We start from the raw sequence: 21,950 nt of genomic DNA on the forward strand, positions 1-21,950 counted from the left end.
CTGAGGTACCCAAAGGAAGAACTGTCAAGTTGCCAACCACAAAGAAAAAAAGTGGACAAGTATCATTAAGTAGTTTGTCTAGTGTACATGTAAAAGCAATGATGCTTTGAGAACCTGTCAAGCCATTATGAAAAGGTAGTAATCAGTGACTGATCGGTTATGGTCTGATTCAACTGGTTTACTTTAGGTGAAGTTTGTGTTGAGGCTGGTTGAAGAACGTCATGTGAGTTCTGTTGAGGTCAAGAAATACCGTAGTGACTACTGTAGGGGTGAGTAGTTGTTGGTATAAGTTGAGTAGTGTCGGTTCTTAGTTAGTTTGATGGTCACTTATTGAAAGTGTGTTGTACTATAGGTTTTAATTTGAATGGAGTTAGTTCAGTAGTTTGGTCTAGTTTTTTTTTTCAAAGGTACGGTACAAAAGGGAACCTTCCCATTTTCTCCATTTATTCCCTGAACTTTCCCTGATTTTGAAAAACAAAAATTTCCCCAACTATTTTGGATCCTATAATACAGTAATAGTGCATTAATTAAACAAAGTTGCTGTGAGCCTCTGAACATGGACAATAAATTATGAAAAGGTGTTATGAGGCATTGCTCATTAAGGAACAACTTGTGATGTGAGGGCAGTATAGCTTTCAAACAAGCCCATAAAGCTTTTTTCCATACAGGGATGTGTTGTGATATTTCAAAATGAAAAAGTTCAATGTTAAGAAACTGTTTGTTACTCAGGCCTGCCTACATGTTTTACATTACATGTATCTGCACATGTTTTCCTTGTGCTGTAGCCAGAAACGGCAAGATTATTTTGTTTGGTCAAAAGTGAGGTATAGACTGAGCGAAACACTCGAGCCTGCAGTACGTAGATAAAAGATTAATACTTTCGCCCTCTGCGAGACATTGGGAGTTCATATCCCAATGGTAACCACTGATTATTTTTCCTTTTCTTCTTCATTGTTTTTCTTTTTCTGTTAAGAAACCATTTACCAATAGGTAGCGTTTGTCTTTCCGTTTCTTTAGTTAAAAAAATCGTCTGGAGCTTTTAATCATTTTTTTCATATCAATTGCTTTCGAACTCACAATATCACATAGGTTTGTGAAGGAAAAACCACGAAGACTTTCCCTAAATCAAATCGCTAAGGAAGAACCATAAGTATTTTCCTCACAATAAAAAAAAAATAGTTATACCTTCTACCTCTCAAAAATAATTAATTTGACACGCTGCAAGCAACTGTAAAACGGCCTCAGACGGTTGATGTTCAAAAGCCAAGGCGGGGGGGGGGGGGGGGATTCCTATATGAAAAGGTCGGAGGGCATGCTCGTTGTCTCAGGTACAAATCAAGAATTCTGGTCTCACTTAGGAAGGTGATGACGAAACGTCACCATTTTAGCTGTCAAACTATCCTTTAAGGTGCACTCGAGGAAATAATAAAAGAAATGCTCTCATTTAATTTCTGGTTTCAGGCTTGATTTCTGCTGATCTCTCAAGTACGTGAGTCGGCTCTACAAATGCGGGCGGGATCCTTTCTTGAACAGTGGCTAGTGACTGAACCTATTCCGTTTTAAGTGGTATCTCTTAGGGGTCTAATAAAGCTCAAGCAATGTCCACATTAATCTCCTTTAGGAGCTAAATTCAAATTTTGCAACGAGCATCCCCTGCCTTTTCATATGGGAGTTCCTCCCGAGTTTCCAAATGTCTAACGGGAAGTGAAGGAGTGATGGAGTGAAATCGTTCCACCACTACAACTTGGAAAATATTTTCCAAGTTAAAAAGGAAAAAAAAGTGGTGCATTTTAATAAAGCTTTAAAGTCAATTGTTAAAGCGCAGTTAATGGAGCGTGACGCTATTTACATACAGTCACTCGCTTACTATTGTTAAATGTAATGCAATGGAACTGTTACGCATTAGAACATTATATAAGTCTTTCTTGTCTAGTTTAAACAATATTCACAATAGCCTTTCACGCATGCATGTCGCAACAATGTCTGGTTTAACTATATCATGCGTTTTGTATGGCTAGTCTTTTAAATAGCCCTATTCTTGTTTTGTTCAAGGCCGCATGGGCTCTGTATTTTTCATGGTACACGATTTTATATTGCTCTAAACCCAGACATTTGTCTACCTACAAAAGAGTCTTAGCTTGGACTTGAGCATCATTCGCTTGTTATATCACTACTGTAGCTTTTTGTTAGGTCTCGAAATTGTAACTCCCACCCTTCCCTCCCTTTGGAGGTTTATTGTTGTTGTTCATTAATATAAATAATAAGCTGGGGTTCACCTCTCGTGACACGCTATCGGTTAAGTCCTGCAGCCACATCCCCAAGCTTTGTTTTCGCTAATTTAGCGGCGCTATTTAACATTCTTTTATGCCTCTTCTTGTCCAATCTAGCACATGCCGGCGGAATCGGCTCGTAGTGCTGGGCAGATAAGTAAGGCTTGAGAACTGTCTACACTCTAGCACAATGCTAACCGGAGGTCAGCTGGTTGTGCCGTTTAGAGTTAGACTTCCAGGACGCATAAGCTTTTGGCCTCGCTGACTTGTCTGATCCAGTGCAGAATTAATTGCTGGGGAGATAAGTTTGGCATTTGGTCACGCAATGGAAGTTTGTCTGTCCTGCCAATTGCGGAGCGGTGTTCCCCCCTTTACACCATAGAATGCATGTTTATTGCTTGTGATTGTCGGGGTATTTAAAGCATACTCCCTAGGAACTGCAACAATAATTAATATTTTTCTGCTGTAGAATTTGGTGACTTGGGTACCCTGTAGGATGCCCTTGGGGGATTCCCCTGAAGGAACCAGATTAAGGTTTGATTTGATCATTGCATAAGAACACAAGTGTTTACCTGGTCCTGGATTGCAAAAAAAAAAAAAAAAAAATTGTCATGCTAAAATAAGCTTGTGGATAGTATCCTCCTCCTGTCTTATCCTCAGGTATTTTGTCTTCAGCTGTTCAAAAGAAGAAATAGAAAAATTTAGATACTGTACAAATGTTTATGGTGTAGTGGCATAACACCAGGTGAAATGGTCCCCAGATTAAGAAGCCTTCCCAAAGTCCTTGAGTTATGATCTTGAACACAGCACTTTACTCAAACAGTAACTTACTTCACCAAGGATTATAAATTGATACCAGCAACCTACAGTGGAACCCCGATAATACAGTCACCAACGGGCCATGAAAATTTGGCCGGCTAGTTTCCACTTGTTCCACTACTCATCACCATTTTGAATTTGTCAAAGTTTGAAAAATTCAGCCTAAACTTCTAAGTTGTAAACCAAACTTACCACATGCACAATTCATTACAATGTCCCCTTAAGTTTCATGGAAATCTTTCAAATCTACATATCCTTTAACATTGTTCAAAGAGGATGGATTTACACAGAAAAAAAGTCAAATAGTTTTAGCTTGAGGTGATTTTTATTTACATGCATCATTGTTTTAATGTACTAATTACTAAATATCTGCTTATTGTAGTGATTTCAAGGCTCAAAATAGCGATTCTCTGGTCACCAATGAGATCCAAAATTGGGTGTTTGCGACCAGATATTAAGAGCAGCTTGCTGTAACAATCACCTATACCTTATGCAGGTGAGGAAAAAAACTGATTTTCTCAAACTTTGTCAGGAAGGAGACTTTCAGTAACTTGTTTCAAAACTATAACTTTTAGGTTGTTTGAATACTATTTTCTTGTTGAGACAGCCTTACATGTACATATTTTGCCCTGGAAAAAGCAAAACCCACCTCTAAAATTACACTTTTTAGAAATGCTAGCAAGCCAAAATAATAAGTGTGGCTGGAAAAGCTAACCCACAGTACTAAAATATCATCATTTAGCAGTTATTCAGCACTGTCAGATTTGTATGTGATTTAAACCTGAACTTTCATAAAATTTTCAAAATTATATGCTTTGACAATGTTGTGTCATGTCAAAATTTAGTTCAATTTTGTGGACCAATTTCGTGGTACATGGTTTATTGCAAATCTAGCTTGGGCAAAACAAAAAATGAAATATTATTATAAAAAACAAATATTGAGAGCATCTTAAAGACTATGCATTTGTTATAAGCTAATTGCCTGACTTTTTGACCTTTCATACCATGATCATTATCTCCAATATTTATCCAGAAATGTTTGCCTGTAGGTCTAATTTCCTGTAAAATTGTCGTTAGGTCTCTGAGATCAGTTACTGCAATCAAAAATACATATCAGGCTGCAAACTAGCATTTTAAGCAGATGTTAATTTTGGATAAGATATCATACATTTGGTGGTTGGCGGCTACAGGCAAGGCAAGCAACAAAATATCTGATAATGAATCAGCATCGAGAAAAATCTTAGAGAAAACTAGTACAATAAATAGGGTAGCTGGCGAAATTTCTTGCTTTAATTTAACCTATCTTGATAAAAAAAATTGGCTGAAATGGTAACATCGCTTGCAAGCTTTACGTTGTGTGTACAAAACAATCTTAAATTATATAGGGTATCAAATTTTTGGTCCGAGCATTAATAGGGTAGGAAAAATTGTAGTGAAAAAAAAAATTGATTTTGCTCTTAAATAGGGTAAGGGTTTTCGGAAATGTCCCCACCCAATTTTTCTGGGAGTAACCCCTCCCCTGTGGGCATAGGGAAGGAATCTGGTGGTTTCAAATTGACTGATACAAATATGTACATTACAAGTAAAAGCATTTCAAAGAAATTAATTTCGAAAACAGCAGTTTACACATAAGCTTAAGGATGTTCACACTAATTGTTTCAGCGCATCCTTTATGCGCACACAAATTCACAAGCCACGTCATGCATCGAGTGCACATGCCAAGTACTAAAATGAACAGTGATAGGGCCGATGGCCATTGCTATATGTATAGCTTTGATTGGATTTAACGATCTTGGACGTTTGGTGACCCCTACTTTTCTTTCCAGCAACAGAATCTATGTACAATATTATTATCTCTACATTGTCCAAAAATAAACAAACAATCAATGTGGGAAGTTAAAAAAATTTCAAGATTTCTGTCCACGGGGCATCGAATTCTGCCATCTTGCAGCTAATTAATCTAACTGCAATATTTTTGGGCTTACAGACACTGTGGCCTTATTCGCTAACGAAGCCCAATTTTTTCAGATTTAGGGTGTTCTTCTGGGCATGTTCTCTCCAAATGGTGATCCCCCATTTGTTTAACATATCTGTCATAACTAACTACTCATCTTACAGTGGTAAAAGTCTCAGAAAAGAATCAATGTTGGAAAATTTTTGCGCGAATGTCCTTAATTGTCATGTGTTGTCTCATTCTGGATAAATCACTCTAAAAAATCTTGTGATGATTAAACAAAGACAAATAATTCATCTGAGATAAAATTACTCACCTTCTAAGGCAGGTATAGCTACTCTTTTTATTTGATCTTGCCTGCTGTGTGTTTGTGTATGTGTGTGTGTGTGTGTGGGGGGGGGGGGGGGGGGGGGGGCAACACTCGCGAGAATACTGAAGATACCGTCGGTGGGGGGCAACATTCACGAAAATACCCATATGGCGGGGGAGGGAGGGGTGGGGGACATGATGACGTTTCATGCAGAACGAAGCTAACTTAGAAGCAAGCTGGAACCCGATGAAAAGGGGAAGAAATACATATTACTACAGTTGACAATGTAAATAAATCAAATATATTTTGTTTGTCCAAAAAGCTTACTTGCAATCCGAGTTCAATCGCTCGCCAACAAAGCTCTCCAGCTCCAAGCGCAGTTCTTCCCTGAACACACAACAGTTACACCGATAAGGAGAAAGTCCTTCATGCGAACAAAGCATGAAAGCACTACAAGGAAAGGTACTAACTATGCAGTAAATAAGAACAAATTAACCTTTTAGTCTGCCGTTTTTTGGCCTCGTTCAACTTTCGCGGTTCAACAACGAGCAACATGGACGAACTGTCGTTGCAAAGAATGTTGGGAATGTCCACTCATCTCGCGCGTTACCCGCGCGAGTTGGTGTCGTGATGTAGATAACTACCTAAAGAAAATACACGCCCTGATTGGTTTAAAATCGTGTTTCTATTAAGCGATTAGATTATGCGCTCGACGTTTCTATCACACATAGAAATCGAGAGCGAATAATGTTATTGTTTTCGTACAAATCTATTAAATAGGAATTACGAATTCATCTCGTGTTCTTCCAACATCCCAAGTGGTTTATCAGCCTATAAACCATAGAAACTTGTGGTCTATTGCTTTTATCAGAGGTGATATGCTTCTGCTTCTATATAATAATACAGAAGACACGCGAAATTTCCACGAGTTTACTGGCACAATAAACCATTGCTGATTGACCAATCAGAGTGCGCGCATTGATTTGATTATTATATAAAACTTTATATATAGTGAGAGAATAGACAGTGGGTAGCGTAGCCTATCAGAGAACTGCATTCATGGTAGAACACTCATAGATTTATACTAAAACTCGGTAGAAACACGGCACATGTAAACTGTTTTCAAGTTTCTGTATTAGGACTGTCCAAAGACTTAATTTTTTTTGTCCAAAAACTGTTCTTTTTGTGCAGTAGTAAGTAGTAGTAAGTAATTGTAGTATTTAATGTAGTAGATTTGTATGTAGGGAGTGTTTAAAGAAAGTTGTTCGCCATCCTTGTGGTACACATTACTTTAATTCGCATGTGTATTGGCAACACCCGAGTAAAAGAAAAAAGTGTACTTTTCAACAGTGCTTCAAGCCAAACTAAACGAAAGAGGTGGTAGGGGAAGGTTAGGGATGGTTTTTCCTGGACTGTTTTTTCCCCCCGACATTTTTGTCCTTTGTAGCATGCAAGTGTGGTATCCAGGTGTATAAAGAGCATGCATAATAATTGTTTCTGAAGGGTTGGCATGAACTTTTGGGATAGTAGAAAATTCATTGTAGTAGTAAATGAGGTATGTCTCAAAGAAAGATCAGCTCCATAATTTTTGGGAAATCTTAATTGTGAACATCATTTTTTTTTCCCTTAGATCAATTTGCGCAGCATTTTGTTGGGTGGACTTGGTTGGCATAGTCGCAGTGTTAACATTGACTTTCCAAAATAAAGAAAGTAGCATTGATTTTCAGAAATGGCCCTGAAAATACCCGGTATGGAATAATAAATACTTTATTTACACATTTTCGATTTAAAGCTGTACATTATTTATTCTCTTGCTTTCTTCTTTGTTATTGCACGAGTGGTGAAACACAGTTCTGCTCGCAGCTGTATAATTTATGTACAGGTCTTTGATAAATTATGCACTATCAAATATTTCTTTCCACATCCCAGCTCACCACACAGTGAACCTCCTACCCAGATCTCTTTGCGACCCAGGAGAGACCAAAGAGATATATGAGGCGTGAAAGAGACTAACAGCAGTGATAGTTAACTTGCGTCTCCTCCTTACCATATCGTACTGAATGCGAGCGCACAGGTTGTGAGAATGAAGAGGAAAATTCTTGTATTAAAAACACTGTTCCAAAGAGAATTACAGAAAACACGCCAGGTCAGGGAAGCACAATTTTGATATTGATCTAAAAGAGTTGAATATTCCACGGAAAAGTCACAAGTGAAGTGAGAGTCCGAAGGCGACGAATGCTGTGTACAGTAACAGCTATGACAAGCCTTGCCGCCATGACGGAACCGCCCTGCAACAAAACAGTACTGGTATCACTTATAAGCGGTACTTGGGTCAGTAAAGGAACACAGATAAAGAAAACAAGAGTGATGGAAAGAAAGCGAATCCTCCATCAGAGACAACCAACAACATGTTCACAAACACAGGTAAAGTGAAAGAGGCAAATTAATTTTGCGGTGTAAATATTATCCAAGTAAGTGGTTCGAACCCAGAAGTATCAGTATTTTGTACTGTATTGTGTCATCATCTGGCCCTTGAAGTCGATTGGTCAGTTTTGTTATGATGTTACAGGCCGTGGGATGAAACTTGAGTACAGTTTGTAAAAAGTGATTGGACGGTTGTTATTGGTTTCGATCTATTGTAAGACAAAATCTTGTCAGTTCTGTTTCAAGTCAAAATTCGTCCGTCGGGTTGGTTTAAACCTGACTGCGTCGTTTGCAAAATGCTGGTTGACGTTTGTTGCCATTGGTTGAGAGTTGTATGTTCCAAGTCAAGTGTACTAGGAAATGCAGTGTCTTTAAGAAGAGTCCCACTTCATAGAGTGCCTTGTTAATCGATGTTAAAGGAGGCACGTCACGGTTTGCACATATTGAAAAGTTTAGCCTCAATTTTTCAAATTCGTCGTTTGTAATCCGTGTTAATCTTTTCCATCCTTAGCCATTCTTGTTCCTTTATGATTTATCATTATCTCTGTGGTGTTTTTCTATCCTATTAAACTACCTTATTACATGAAATTTTCGCGACACGTTAATTTCGCGATTTTGAGGTTCGCATATTTCGCGACACCTTAATTTCGCGATTTTGCGAAAATTTTGCATTTTGACTCACGTTAATTTCGCGTTTTTGAATGAGACACTATATTTCTTTGTCAATGTCATTTAAGATGTCCCTGAATTTGATCAAACAACTTAATTAACAACGTCCAAATAAACAGAAACGCTACCGATTATGTAAACAGTAACAAGAAAGATGTTCTCACAGTGTCTACAAGGCAATTGAAAGGTTTAAGCAACTAGTGGAACAGCACTACAAGGAGCCAGTAAATGGACAGTTTGAGGATTGTACAAACGAAGTGCTACCTGGAGTGGAGACGGAAAGCAGTAGTGATGAAGAGGACTAGAACATTACCACAGAATAGTTCAAAATGATTGTTATAAACGTGTGTAATGGTAATAAAGTCGCTTTTTTAATTATTGACGTAATGTGAGTCACTCAATTTTCGCATCATAATTTCGCGACATTTAATTTTCGCGTCACTTAAATTTCGCGATTTTTTTTAAATCGCGAAATTCGCGAAATTAACGTGTCGCGAAAATTTCATGTAATAAGGTATTATTTTCAGGTTTCCTACCATTTAAAGGTAATTTTGTATGTGGCCAAAACAACTCAAAATACCGTGACTGAGCTCCTTTAAATACTAGTTATTCAACGCTTTCGAGTGGTATACCATGGAATATCTTACGAGTCACTTGCAAGACGTTAAGTGACAGATATCTTTTGCAGCAGCTGCACCCTCATTACGGAATAAACTACCACTGAACATTAGAAAAACAGACAATTTTACAACTTTTAAATCTCTTTTAAAAACATATTTATTCAAAGTGGCTTATAATATAAACTGACGTTAATCACATATTTTATGATATTGGAGCAATGTTCATAACGATGATATATAGAGACAATCTTTTAGGTTTATTTATTTTATCCTTTTGTTCTTCTAATTTATTTTATCACTGATTGTGATGCATTTTACTTTATTTCGATGTAAATATGATTAGAATTAGGATTATGATTTTCATTTTAATTTTTTGTTTGTGAATAATTTTATCAATAATTTTGTAAAGCGCATGTGATCATATCCACATGTTAATATGCGCTTTAAAAGTGCCATCAGTAGTATTAGTAGTAGTAGGTATTTTCTCGGTGTACACAAGAGCCCTCAGGGGAGTGTGTTTACCAAGTAAATACAAGTGGGGTATTGTATAGTCTCCTTCGCAGCCGTTTTTTGGATGTCACGTAACGCTCGTTGGGAGAGTTGCGTGACATCCCAAAACACGGCTGCGAAGGAGACTAGGTATTGTATGGTATACTACTAGAAAGTGTTGCATAACCATTTTATACCATGCCATAGAAAAAACAATGGCCAACAAAATCAATGGAACATACGCGCGGCGCATGATGGGAAGGTTGGATGTAATACCGTCGAATATACAACGGTTCTCCTTTATTCTCATTGACTGAGGTTTCTATGGCATAGTATAAATGTTCTTATGTATTATCACCATTTGTCGCAGTTCGTTTGTGTCTGGTCAGTAGTGTTATAACATGTACATCCTGCTAAGTAATAAAGGGAAAAATTGCAAGTAAAAGAATGTACTTCAAGTCCATCACCCGGGTCCATCACTGATGACGTACATACGTACCTGTGTGGCATATGAAGGGTGGGTCCTGAACCACTTGCCCCAGGCCCATCTTTTTTCCTCTGCTCCCAGCCCGCAGTGAGCTTATAAAGTCGAGATGGGTCACGTGAAACGTTAACTTCAACCTAAGACAAAAGGTAAAGGTTGAACCATATTAGCTCACAAGCCTTGTTCAACGTATTGGAAAATAAAAAAAGTGCTAGTTGATATAGTTCTAAAGTAATTCTCATAAGCGATGGACGGACCCACAAGATTCTTATGGGGGTGGTTTTGTGGTTTCACTTCAGGGCCTCACGGTTTCACATGTCGTCTTTGACGAGGCTACCAGTGGTTGTCCCTTGTTTCACAACGAGGTATACTGTTAACACAAGAAGAAGAACTCGGTACGAATGTTACCAAAGAGCGTTACTTAACCTACGGAGACGCGTTATGGGCTCGTCACGCAATCTTACCCCTAGAGAATGTCATGTCTGGGTAGGAGGCTACAAAGCAACGAGGTCAAGTTTTTAATCAGAGATTCTACAGGTATTCTATGATGACTTCACTGACACAGCGTCTGCATAGTCCAGGAAAAGGCTTCCTGCTCAAGCGTAAGACATGGAGAAGTCTTTCGCCTTTTATTTATTTATTCATTTATTTATTTTAGCATATCTTAAAATTTTATCTCGTTTACATATAGATATAAATTTTTTGATATCTTTTAACCTTTTTACAATTGTAAATTTAGTTAGCATCGGGCAAGCGAAGAGCCACCCTGTGTATATACTGCCCGAAATGCCATTATTATTATTATTATTATTATTATTATTATTATTATTATTATTATTATTATTATTATTATTATTATTATTATTATTATTATCGTCCTCACGTAATGTTTGCTTAGAGTCCTTAGGGCCGAGACCAAACCATGGTCTTGGGACACTAGGGGATAGCCAGTTTTTAGCTTGATAGCACCCTCCTCAAAATGTGTGCTGTACCTACAATCTTGGACAAAATAAATGGAACATCTGGACCACCCCTCCCCCCATTTCAATGATGCCAAAATGGCGCGCTTTTGCTCCTTCGCGCCTTCATCATTGCTTTGGGGGGGGGGGGGGGGATGGGGGATAATTGTTCCATTTTATTCTGTCCAAGATTGTCTGAGGACCACACTGGCGTTACAAGAAGCTATCTTTGCTATGCAGATCACATCTGATCTGTTGTCGCACGTTCGATAACCAAGGGAAAAGAACGTTAGCCGAAATATAATCTGATGATCTCTGTGAGCGATTGAAGCAGAATTGAAATAAAATCACGACATGGTTTAGTTTTGGTGTGTCATGTACTTTATTAATATGAAAATTGAATATGCATAAGTGCGTGTTGAAGCGTTGGCCAAAAGCAAAGTTATTTCTTTAGCCAAGCCGAATATATTTTTATTGTTGGTACTACGCGCGCGGGAAATAAACATATTAAACGTTGCACATCTCTGATTAAGCTCGCTTTCTTAGTTTTTCAGAATTTAATTTTGAATTGCGATCCTTTTAAAAGTACCTTATCGATACCTTCACAAGTTGATTTCTGTTTTGTTTTTTTGCACCTCTGACGTGGTGGCAATATGTGGATGGCAATGGTGCACGTGGAGGGAGGGTTCATTGATGTGAGGGAGACAGAGTGAACTGATAGCAGTGCATTGGCACTGTTTGCCAGCAGATTTTACGACAAAAAAAAAAAATAGATTTCAACTTACCCGCAGAAAGAAGAAAAAAAAGAAAGAAAGAAAAACAGCAGACGAGGAGAACGGTCTCGAACCCGGGAGAATTCTCACACTCCACCTTGACCCGCGATTTACGCGCTACTCCAGTGCGCCACGTAAGCCCTCACGCTGTCGTTCCATTATTTTTCTGAAAGCCTTAACTTTTCAGGCAGTTATTGGATATTTTCCTATTGAAGTATTTTCCTTCTGTAGAATAGTTTTCTTTATAAAAGAGTCTTGCACGATTTTTATCTACGTTGAAATCAAATTCAACGATTTACAAGTTTTTATTGACGATTTTTTACGGTTTAGCACGGTTTTGTAGCAGGGCAGTAAAATAATATTCTTAGCTTAGTTTCTATTTTATTGATCGCTTAAATCGTCAAAAACCGTTTTAAACCGTCCAAAAACCAACCTAAATCGTAGGAAATATGTCGTAAACCGTCACTTAAACGTGTAAGCATCGTTTTAACATGGTGCAAGTGCCTATAGAGAACGGTAGTTTTATTGACTTCAGTCTTCCGTCATTACTTCGTATTGTGGCAGTGATACGACTATTCACAGACTCGATAGTTTTATTGATCAACTCCTGTGAAATACGACAGATTGTTCTGTATTAAACATCTCGCTTAATGTGAAATTCGAAGTTGTCTTCAGGAATTTGTACTGAAACTCAGTGTTTCGTTCGGTATTCTTTTTTTTTTCAATGGCATGTTTGTAGTGAGCTTTTCGAGCACTAATATGATTCGTTATTAATCGCAGAACTACTCTGGAAAGTTGGGGTTAGAATGACGCTTTTATTTATTCATTGTTATCAAAATACACTCTACTTGTAGTGCCTAAACTTAGGCTATCAGCGTTACCATTGAGCTCTGACGCGCGTGACTGCGACAGACACCACTTCCTTGTACTGCCGATAAATGTGTTGACATATTGGTTCCTAATTACTGGTTCCCTTTGTCTTGTCACGTTGAAACCTTAAATACAATCTTGGACAAAATAAATGGAACATCTGGACCACCCCTCCCCCCATTTCAATGATGCCAAAATGGCGCGCTTTTGCTCCTTCGCGCCTTCATCATTGCTTTGGGGGGGATGGGGGATAATTGTTCCATTTTATTCTGTCCAAGATTGTAGCAAGGTTATCTTTTGTAGTTCACTGATGCTTAATTGGCCGGGAATTCTTCCAAGATAAGTTTCTAGTCCCTTTTTGATAGCTCCAAGTGCTCCAATGACAACTGGTATCGTTTCCGTTCTCATGCCCCACATTCGGCTTGTTTCGATTTCCAAGTCCTTATATTTGGATAGTTTTTCACTGACTTTTACGGATGTGTTTCTGTCTGATGGTACTGCCATCTCAATAAATTTACAGGTTTTCGTTTTGTGGTCTTTAATCACTATATCGGGTCTGTTGGCTGTTATTTTCCTGTCTGTGTGTATTGGCATGTCCCATAATATTGTCCTACTCCATGCCCTATTATTATTATTATTATTATTATTATTATTATTATTATTATTATTATTATTATTATTATTATTATTTCGCCATCTCCACACCCCACCACTTGCCCTTTTAACCCTTTAGTGGAAAACCTTCCCGTAGACTATGCTAACCATAACGATAACTCACCTGGCTTTTCAGTTTCTGAAGTCGTTTTTCTTTCTCCATTTTCTCTACCTCCTTCACTTTCTTCTTGACTTGTTTTTCATCCAACATCTTTTGACTCTAAAACAAGTCCAAGCATACATGAAACAAAATAATAACCAACTACAAGGGAGTCACAGGCTGTAGTCTCCCGTGAAAGATTCAAGATAACTAAAACGTTTTTAACTTTGAGACAAAATTCTCACTTCTCCCAACAACATCAACGCACTGTGAAGCATGTACGTGATGAGAATAGAGAACATGACAAACCCAGAGATATTATCTTAATGTACCACAAATTCTAAGAACCAACAGTAAACGAAAAGCATTGAAATCAGTAAGAACCGTTTAAAACCATTCCAACCTTGGGACTTAAAAGATTTAACACTTGTCCTCTTGGCGAAAGTACAATAACTTCGGAGTAAGGAATCACGTTTGACCATGTAGTGCGCTTTAGTGTCTCTATCTACCCTAGTTTGTAAATATAAGCCACTGATAATTCATTAGTCCAGTCCCTTCTATGTTCCCTGGGCTGTTTTTGTACGGGGTATCCTCGACTCACTGAGTACCATTTTTTTCACTGAACTGCAGCAGTGACGGGAAAGATCATGCAAGAAGTAGGCGTCTAAATTCAACTTACTCTTTCTTGTATTTTTGCAGCTTCTTCTGCTGTTATTTTTTTGGCCAATTTTTCTTGTTCCTGTCTAGCTTGCCGTGCTGCATTTAAAATCGCCTGTTCTTCCGATCTCTGTCTGGCATACTCCTCCACTTGAGCTTTTATCTCCAACTAGAAAACAACACAAACAACATTTACAATATATTAAACTCTCGTTGGGCTCATTCAACTGTACTGTACCAATTCAACGGTACTGTACAGTGAGGTCCGTTAGTACCTTTCTATTTGAGAAATAGAAAACATGCACCGTGTTTCTATCGTATTGTAGTATAAATCTATTAGCGTTCTATCACGAATGGCGTTCTCTGAATGATTACGCTACTCGCTATCTATTCTGTCAACCTCGTTCCCAGGGTCTTTTCCCTGGCTTGGGGGTGGGGCGGGAAAAGGGCCTTTTCCCGCCCCACCCCCAAGCCAGGGAAAAGACCCTGGGAACGAGGTTGCTATTCTGTTGTACATAGTAGCCTAAGAGTGTGCGCTTGTTAACAAACTGGCGGCCACTTCTTTGCGTTTTCGAAGTGTCTCTGAAGTGGAATTAGAAAAAGTTTTGAACAACTGGATTTATACTAAAACAAGATTATTACCTCTAGATTTCTATGTGTGATAGTTGACACGGGCTGCGCCCTCGTCAACTATCGCAAGACAGAAATTGTTAAATAGAAACGCGATTTTAAACCAATCAGCGTGTGTATTTTCATTGGGCTATTTTCTAAACAAAGACAGCAGTTTGCCTCTTGCCCTCATGGTATAGCGCCACACAGCTGCAAAATGTAACAAAATTGAGTAATCTAACACAGTTTGTACTCATGTGAAGTATATACGAAATAATTCATATTTGAACTGCGGTAGTAGATGAAAGTGAAGTGTGATCATCGCAGTAAATTTTCCAATTTAAGCAACTGGAAAGAAGAAGCCTGAAAAAAAAACCAGGGCTTCAACGGGATTCGAACCCGTGACCTCCGCATCGAGCATCGCACCGGTATCGCGGAGGTCACGGGTTCGAATCCCGTTGAAGCCCTGATTTTTTTCAGGCTTCTTCTTTCCAGTTGCTTAAATTGGAAAATTTACTGCGATGATCACACTTCACTTTCATCTACTACCGCAGTTCAAATATGAATTATTTCATATATACTTCGCATCATTTCACTCACGGGAAGATATGAACTCAATTAATTGACCTCGCTCCCAATGTGTGGCTTCATAGCTCAGTTGGTAGAGCATCGCACCGGTATCGCGGAGGTCACGGGTTCGAATCCCGTTGAAGCCCTGGTTTTTTTTTCAGGCTTCTTCTTTCCAGTTGCTTAAATTGGAAAATTTACTGCGATGATCACACTTCACTTTCAGTTTGTACTCAGTTAAGACGTAAAGCTCAAACTTCCTCATCCCTTTCTCCCACAGGTAACACGAAACATGTTTGGATGAGTGAGATAACTGCAAGTCAAGGGCAATTTATAAGCACTGTTTATAGTTTTTTCAAGGACTGGCTTACCCGTTTCTTTTCTTCTCTTTCTTTTTCCTTTGCTTTATTCAATCCTTGCCTGAGGCGCGCTTCTTCTGCCTTTGCCTTCTCTAATTCTCTCTGAACCTAGAAAATAAATTTAAAGAAGAAACAGTAAAAAGTAGTCTGGAAAAGGATGAGGCTGGCAAAGAAAAGCAGTTTGAGCAGTTTCTCGCAATATTTTTGCACGTTTCTTGTGGTTTTGCACACTTCTCACAAAGCCACTAAAATTAAAAGCAAAACAACAAATTATGGTGATAAATATAATACAGACCCGTTGACTGTAAGTTACCTTCCATTCATTGAGATGTTTGAGCCTTTCTTCTCTCTCTTTTTCTATTTGTTCTTCTCTTTTCCTCTTCATTCTTTCCTCCTCCTCTAAATCATCACCATCATCATTTAACATCTCGTTTTTCTTTGCCTGTTGAAAGAAAAAGAGAAAGCAACTATAAAAAATGCCAACAAAATGAATTTGGCCGAAAAATCACCAAACAGTAAATATGTTCTTTTCCTTCTGATGAAATAACTAGCTGAGTGTTTATACGGCAGTAAAAAAGCGTGACTTAAGTAAAGAAAAAAACAATACAGTCAGTTTGGTCATTTCTGTCCTGGCAGCGACTTTCTCTCCAGAGTTGTAAGAAATTTTTTTGTTAGACCTGATGTTTTCTGTTAGACCTGGTGTTTAAATAAAGTTACATAAGGTTACTCCTTCTGTATGTGATGATGATCGAGTTATAGTAGTTAATAATTTCCAACGTCATCACCAACAGAAACAGCACGGAACATAGGCACGCAATATGTGCAGAAGGTGTGATGCGTACGCCGAAGCTATGTAGCTGGGTCTCGTGCTTTTCATGCATTGCAAGCCCAAGCTACAAGTTTACTTGTTAGACTCCTTTCTGAGCAATAGCCCTTTGCCTCGTTTGATACAAAACTTGAGTTAATAGTTCATTTAAAAACAACTCTACCTCTTTGTCGTCCTTCCATTCCTGGATAGCTTTCTTTTTACTGTCTTTCAGTATCAAGTACTCACTGTACCACTCATCGTGTTGTCGCACATCATCAACAGTTCTTCCAGGAATTCCTGATCCTGCTGCTCGCATGAACACTTCATGGTTCTATGGTTTCAAATTACGATATATAGCAAAATCATAAAATACTGAGAGCATTTGACCAAAACAATTCTTACGCATGGAAAATGAGATGTGTAATGACACAACCGATGTTAACTCAGACATGCATTGGAGCACAGCCCTGAAAAACCAGACATAATGTGAACTATGACCATTTTGAAGAGTGTGTTCTTTAGTTTCTTTGGAGCATTCCTGTTTTCTAACCTTCTGGAGGCAGAGTATTCTTTGCCCAAGGTGATGGTTTAACTTGAGATTGTTTTGGAGACAAGGAGCCTCTCGGGGATGCAGTGATTTTTTTTTAACATAACACCTGAAAATAGCCCTAGAGGGTTGGGGTGTGGTTATGGTGTGAATGATGCTCATGCAATCAATTCTTGGATTTGTTGGAAGTTGTTTTTATGGGGTATTAGTTAACACCATAAGGAAAAGAACTTTTTTTTCTGTACAGCTATGGTGGTCAAGTTTTCAACAGCCTTCCAATGTAGCAGATTGCTCATGAACTTTACTAGATGGATTGGTTTTTCATGTCGGCAGGAGACAGGCAAGATTTCAAACTAAATACTAAGGGTGCCAGAAAAGTTTGAACTAAAACTCTTGGAAAGGCAGTTTCCAGTATTCCAGAGACTGCAGAAATAATTTCTAGCAGAGCTCTGAGTTCAATTTAATGATCAGTAAAAAGGTAAATACTGTAATTAAATTTACCTATAAAGCACATTTTCACAAAACGCCTTCTAAAAAAATTTTTTTTTTCAAATTAGGGAAGGGCAGAGGGTGTGCATTGTGATGTGTCTAGTGGCCATATTTTAAAGTATTATTCAGAGTTATTCAGGCAAAGCACATAGCTTTCCAAAAGTAGGAGAGTGTTTGGAATCTGAAAATAAATCTGGGGAAGACCTTCATAAATACATGGTGCTGCTCAAACAATATTTTATTAGAGTTGTCACGCCAATAGTGTTAGACGTACCTTGTGCTTGCTCTTCAGTTTAAGGAAGAGTTGATGATCATAGTCATCCCATCCTCCACTATGTCCACCAGTTTGGGCCAAGAACCTCTGTGACAAATTAATATCAATTGATTACACCTTAAGTGAACAACAAAACCTGGTACGAATAGAAAGACTGAATAATCACAGCATAGTTGGATTCAACGATCCTACAGGTCTGGACTATTCCTATACTGGTTTGAAAGATGCTTGAAGAACTTTGAGGATTGTCTTTAGTTAGCAATCCTGTATGATTTTCATTTTAAAAGATGATGATCTTTAAGGAAATTGTACCTACTTGTTACATTCTTACTCCCAAATAACTTTGACACAATCCGAATCCTCAAAAATCTTCCAGGGTCTTACAAGATCTGGTGGACAATTTTTTTATCCAGTTATCATTAATACTTCATGATTATTATTTTCCCTCTCGAAGATCTCAAAAGACAATAAATTTATCATTGGTTACAAATAAAGTACCTCAAATGCTGCTACTGCTGGGGGAAGTGAAACTGTTACTGCTCCAGCTGCCTTCTTTACATCAGCTGCAGCAGTTGCAGGTGCTGGCAGCTGAGACCAAGATTCAAACTTTTTCTCCATTGCCGTCACTTCCTGTAGGGATGTACGCTCTTCGCGTAACAGGTCATCATAGCTGTAGAAAGATAACCAATGTCAAGAAGATTTGTATCTCTTTTAACTAAAGAGACACCAAACTCTTTATCCTCATCAGGTATAAGGGGTGCTAAATTTATATATCTGTGTAGAACTTTTCAGCTCAGTAGCTTGCTTCGTCTGGAAACCAACTGCGCATTTTGAATTTCAGAGTTATGGCAGTGCATGACATAGAGTTACGAATACACTTACATCGTGATTTTTAGCCTATTCATGAGTTAAAGTATTAGCAAAAGTGCTTATGTAAATGCTTGTTTGTTCAGTACAGATAATCAGTCGCTTAGATACTAAGCCAAAGTAATTTCCAGATGCTTACACTATTTTCCAGCCACCATGTAAGTGTACTATGGAGGTACACCAACATGGTGGCTCCATACTGGGCTCTGTAAATTTGTGCAAAATATTTTGACAAATATCTGAAGTTTGGGAGGACGCACAGACTTAAAACTTGGAGAAGTGTCTTCTTTATCAATCTCCTATAACATCACAATTTCTTGACTTTATCCCCTGAATGGTTTTCGAATAATTTTTTGGTGTGGTTAGACCCAATCAAATTCCTGTTACTTTAAAACCAGACCCATAAAAGTCCATATGCTCCAGAGGTAACCCCAAAAAAGTCCATTTTTCCTTTGCACAAAATAGGAAGTCTCCTTGTGACACAAACTAAACATAATCAAAGTGGTATCAGCCAATGAATTTGGAAAATTAAGCGACTGCATAACATTTCATATCTCACCAGAGAGGAGAAATGTTATGTTAAATTCACTGGCATTGTTATACATGTAAGAACAGGCCCAAACTGTAATGGATCTAACAAAATACACAAGGAAAGATCACCCTTTGCAAACCATTCATGAAGTCACTCTAATCTTCCCTTAACCAAGGAAACTACTATTTTTGTCTAATCCCTGAAGTTAAGCCGTGTTGTATAGTATTTAGTACTTTGATGGGTGACCAGCTATTAATACCACTGTGTTGTGGGTTCCTCATGGGTTACTTGCAAGATTTCTCAATATCTCTATTTGCTCTACATTTGCCAGGACTCCAAAGTTCCTCAACCCTTATATACCTGAGTACCCTGGTAGGAATGTAACTTTTAGGTAACCAGAATTTAATGTCTGCGGGGAACTCCTATCTAAAATGGATGGGGGTGCTTGTCAGAAAATTTGAAAAGAACCCATAAGAGGTACCAAGATCCTGTTTTTGGGCATGGCTTGAAGTTTTTTTTAGATACTAATTCTACAACAACACATTATCTTCTGTCATATTTCTTCTGCTCAGTACCCTAAAAATGACCATAAAGACCTTCACTGGGGACGTTTTGAGGCTGAACACCCTAAGAGGTACCAAAACTGCGTTTGTAACCCCTAAAAGGGACAATGAGCATTCCCTCTTCCTTTCACATGCGAGTCGCTCCCCAGGAAATAATGTGGAGATGCCAACCCAAATTAAAACCCAAAAGATCACCAATAATTTTTATGTTCTTGACCTTAGGAAAACATTGTTAAAAGTAGAGCTTCATCAATTCAACCACAAAAATGCATCAGATCCAAAATTTACCCCAAAAAGTGCCAAAAATTGGCCATAATAAGCATGGAAATGTGCAACTGTAAGCACTCAGTCCCTTGTATCGTGACCTCTATGGAGGGCTGTGAGATTCAGTCTGTATGCAGGAGACTCCTGGATAACCCAGGAGAGTTGGCATAGATGCAAATGCCAACGGTGGTTTACAACAGTATACTAATACTAAGTTGTGGTCAGATTATTGTTAATTGTAATGCAATACATACACTTTTCTTTGCTGTTCTTTGAAAGTCATCATAGCATTCTCAATTTCCTCCATAATCTCTTTGAGCTTTTCAACAAACTCTGGAGATGGTTTTACATCTTGCAGGTCTCTCTGGAACTTGTTAACATTGGACCTGATTTTTCCCAGCTGCTGTTTCAGTTTCTGTTCTGTGAAAACAACAATAACCATACAATGTCAAGATTTAATAGGTAAAGTCTGCATACCAGCTAAGTGGCTTAAGTTATTTATTCTTTAAGGGCAGCGCTCTTTAAATATAATAACATTTGTAAATGATAACAAGCACATTGTTAACAACAAAACACAGCCAGTTCAAACCAGAATACATTGTCACCCAGGAGAATAGATTTCTAAGGCTGGTTTAGACTGAGCTGTAATGTACTTGTTTTTATGTTTTAAAACTACTTGAAACAATTCAGTCTGATGATGATGCTTCAATTAAGTGGTGCATTGTTGTGAATGAATGCGGCGCTTAATTGAGGGCACCTGGCACTCTTACTTTAGTATTTTTGCTCTTATATAAGGCACTTAATCGAGGGCGGCACTTAATCATGTAAGTATAGTAAACATGATGAGAAAAGTGATACTCACTCTCTGTTTTTCTGTCATTCGTCCCTTTTAAGTCTATTTCTTCAAGTTCACAATAATCTTTACGAAATTCACTGCGTCTGCTGTATAACGGGGTGTTCCTATCCTTTTCAAGGGCGGAAATTCTATAAATTTGCACATATAATAACCCCTAATTAGACCACATAACACAATAAAAAAAACATGCAAAAAACATTCAGTTTCAGTGGATACTAATACTATTAAGCTTATGCTTATGCTTTATAATAACCAACGACTTTTCTTAGATATGTTTTAAATAGTTTAAGTTCAAAGAGAGTCTGTTTGCTCTGAACAAATTTGACAGTTTAATTAATTCGCAGTTTAGAATACTAATTAAGAAATCTGGGTCTTTGTGTGAGATGAATAAATTTATTCGTGTCGTCTGCGAATAAGACTGAGTCGAGGTTTGAAGCATTGTTCAAGTCATTTATGTATACGATAAAAAAAATAATAAACTACATGAGGTAAAAATCATACGAGAACTCACGAAGGACTCCTTACATTCCAACTACCCCAAGTGCTGTATTAACTTTGATTTAAAGGTGTCTTGCAGTTTAATTGTTTATATCAGCTCAGAGGAATGATGTAGGCTTACTTTTGCTCGAGTTGTTCCAATTTTTCAAAGAATTCTGAATTCTTCTGAAGTTGTGTTCTTGGTTTCCTTGACTGATCAGCACCTCTGCGTCCCTCAGGCTCAGATTTGTTGTTCATTGTCAATCTTCATCCGATGTAACCGCTAAAGTTCTTACATGAAAGCCGAACTGATACAAAACACCCGCCATTTTGTTTTGAAATCATTCCCATATACGAAGTATGACACTCTTTTTCAAAATCCACTGACCAACACACTCGCTGTGTTCAGATGAGTCACCGGTACCGTGTTACAGCAGTTACTACCAATCACAATTGACTTGATCGGCCACAAAAATGGTAAGTTTCTTTTGCCAAAAAAGTACATTTTTTGGTCTTTTCCTACGTTTAAGTGGGCAGATTGTACATTTAGTTTGGACGTCTGGATAGTTAGGTTTGTTTTTTTGTGGTTTGTTTGCCCATCAGAGAAGGCAGAGTAGCATAATAGCACGTGAAACATGTCACCTTAATTTTACCATGCTGAGTCACGTTGAAAAAAGTCGACCTAC

General features: G+C 38.1%; 1 protein-coding gene and 1 long non-coding RNA gene across 2 annotated transcripts; both read right to left on the minus strand.

Annotated features, from left to right (window-relative positions):
• Window positions 1-875: 875 nt before the first annotated feature.
• LOC145494211 (uncharacterized) lies at window positions 876-6,111 on the minus strand. Its single transcript, XR_014050243.1, has 3 exons — window positions 5,850-6,111; window positions 5,681-5,740; window positions 876-2,945 (listed from the first exon to the last, which is right to left on the minus strand). It is a non-coding gene; the product is annotated as an uncharacterized LOC145494211 (long non-coding RNA).
• A 1,005-nt stretch (window positions 6,112-7,116) lies between these two features.
• On the minus strand, window positions 7,117-21,599 carry LOC145494322 (coiled-coil domain-containing protein 112-like). The gene is made up of 12 exons (XM_081473767.1): window positions 21,407-21,599; window positions 20,794-20,915; window positions 20,186-20,351; window positions 18,204-18,375; window positions 17,706-17,792; window positions 16,577-16,726; window positions 15,901-16,029; window positions 15,600-15,695; window positions 14,075-14,221; window positions 13,420-13,515; window positions 10,055-10,176; window positions 7,117-7,641 (listed from the first exon to the last, which is right to left on the minus strand). Exons 1-12 carry the CDS (start codon window positions 21,520-21,522, stop codon window positions 7,608-7,610), a joined length of 1,437 nt encoding a protein of 478 aa, XP_081329893.1. The 5' UTR covers window positions 21,523-21,599; the 3' UTR covers window positions 7,117-7,607.
• Window positions 21,600-21,950: the final 351 nt, after the last annotated feature.

The sequence above is a fragment of the Orbicella franksi genome, chromosome 1, assembly GCF_964199315.1.
Source record: "Orbicella franksi chromosome 1, jaOrbFran1.1, whole genome shotgun sequence".
NCBI lineage: Eukaryota > Metazoa > Cnidaria > Anthozoa > Scleractinia > Merulinidae > Orbicella > Orbicella franksi.

What these genes read in the sequence shown, in the direction of transcription:
- LOC145494322 (XM_081473767.1), bottom strand. Translation starts at nt 21,522, where the DNA reads ATGAACAACAAATCTGAGCCTGAGGGACGCAGAGGTGCTGATCAGTCA. An exon ending in AAAGAACAGCAAAGAAAAGT is followed by an intron (nt 18,376 to 20,185) that starts GTATGTATTGCA and finishes ATCTTTCTACAG; the next exon opens with CTATGATGACCTGTTACGCG. An exon ending in AACTGAAGAGCAAGCACAAG is followed by an intron (nt 16,727 to 17,705) that starts GTACGTCTAACA and finishes TTGAAACCATAG; the next exon opens with AACCATGAAGTGTTCATGCG.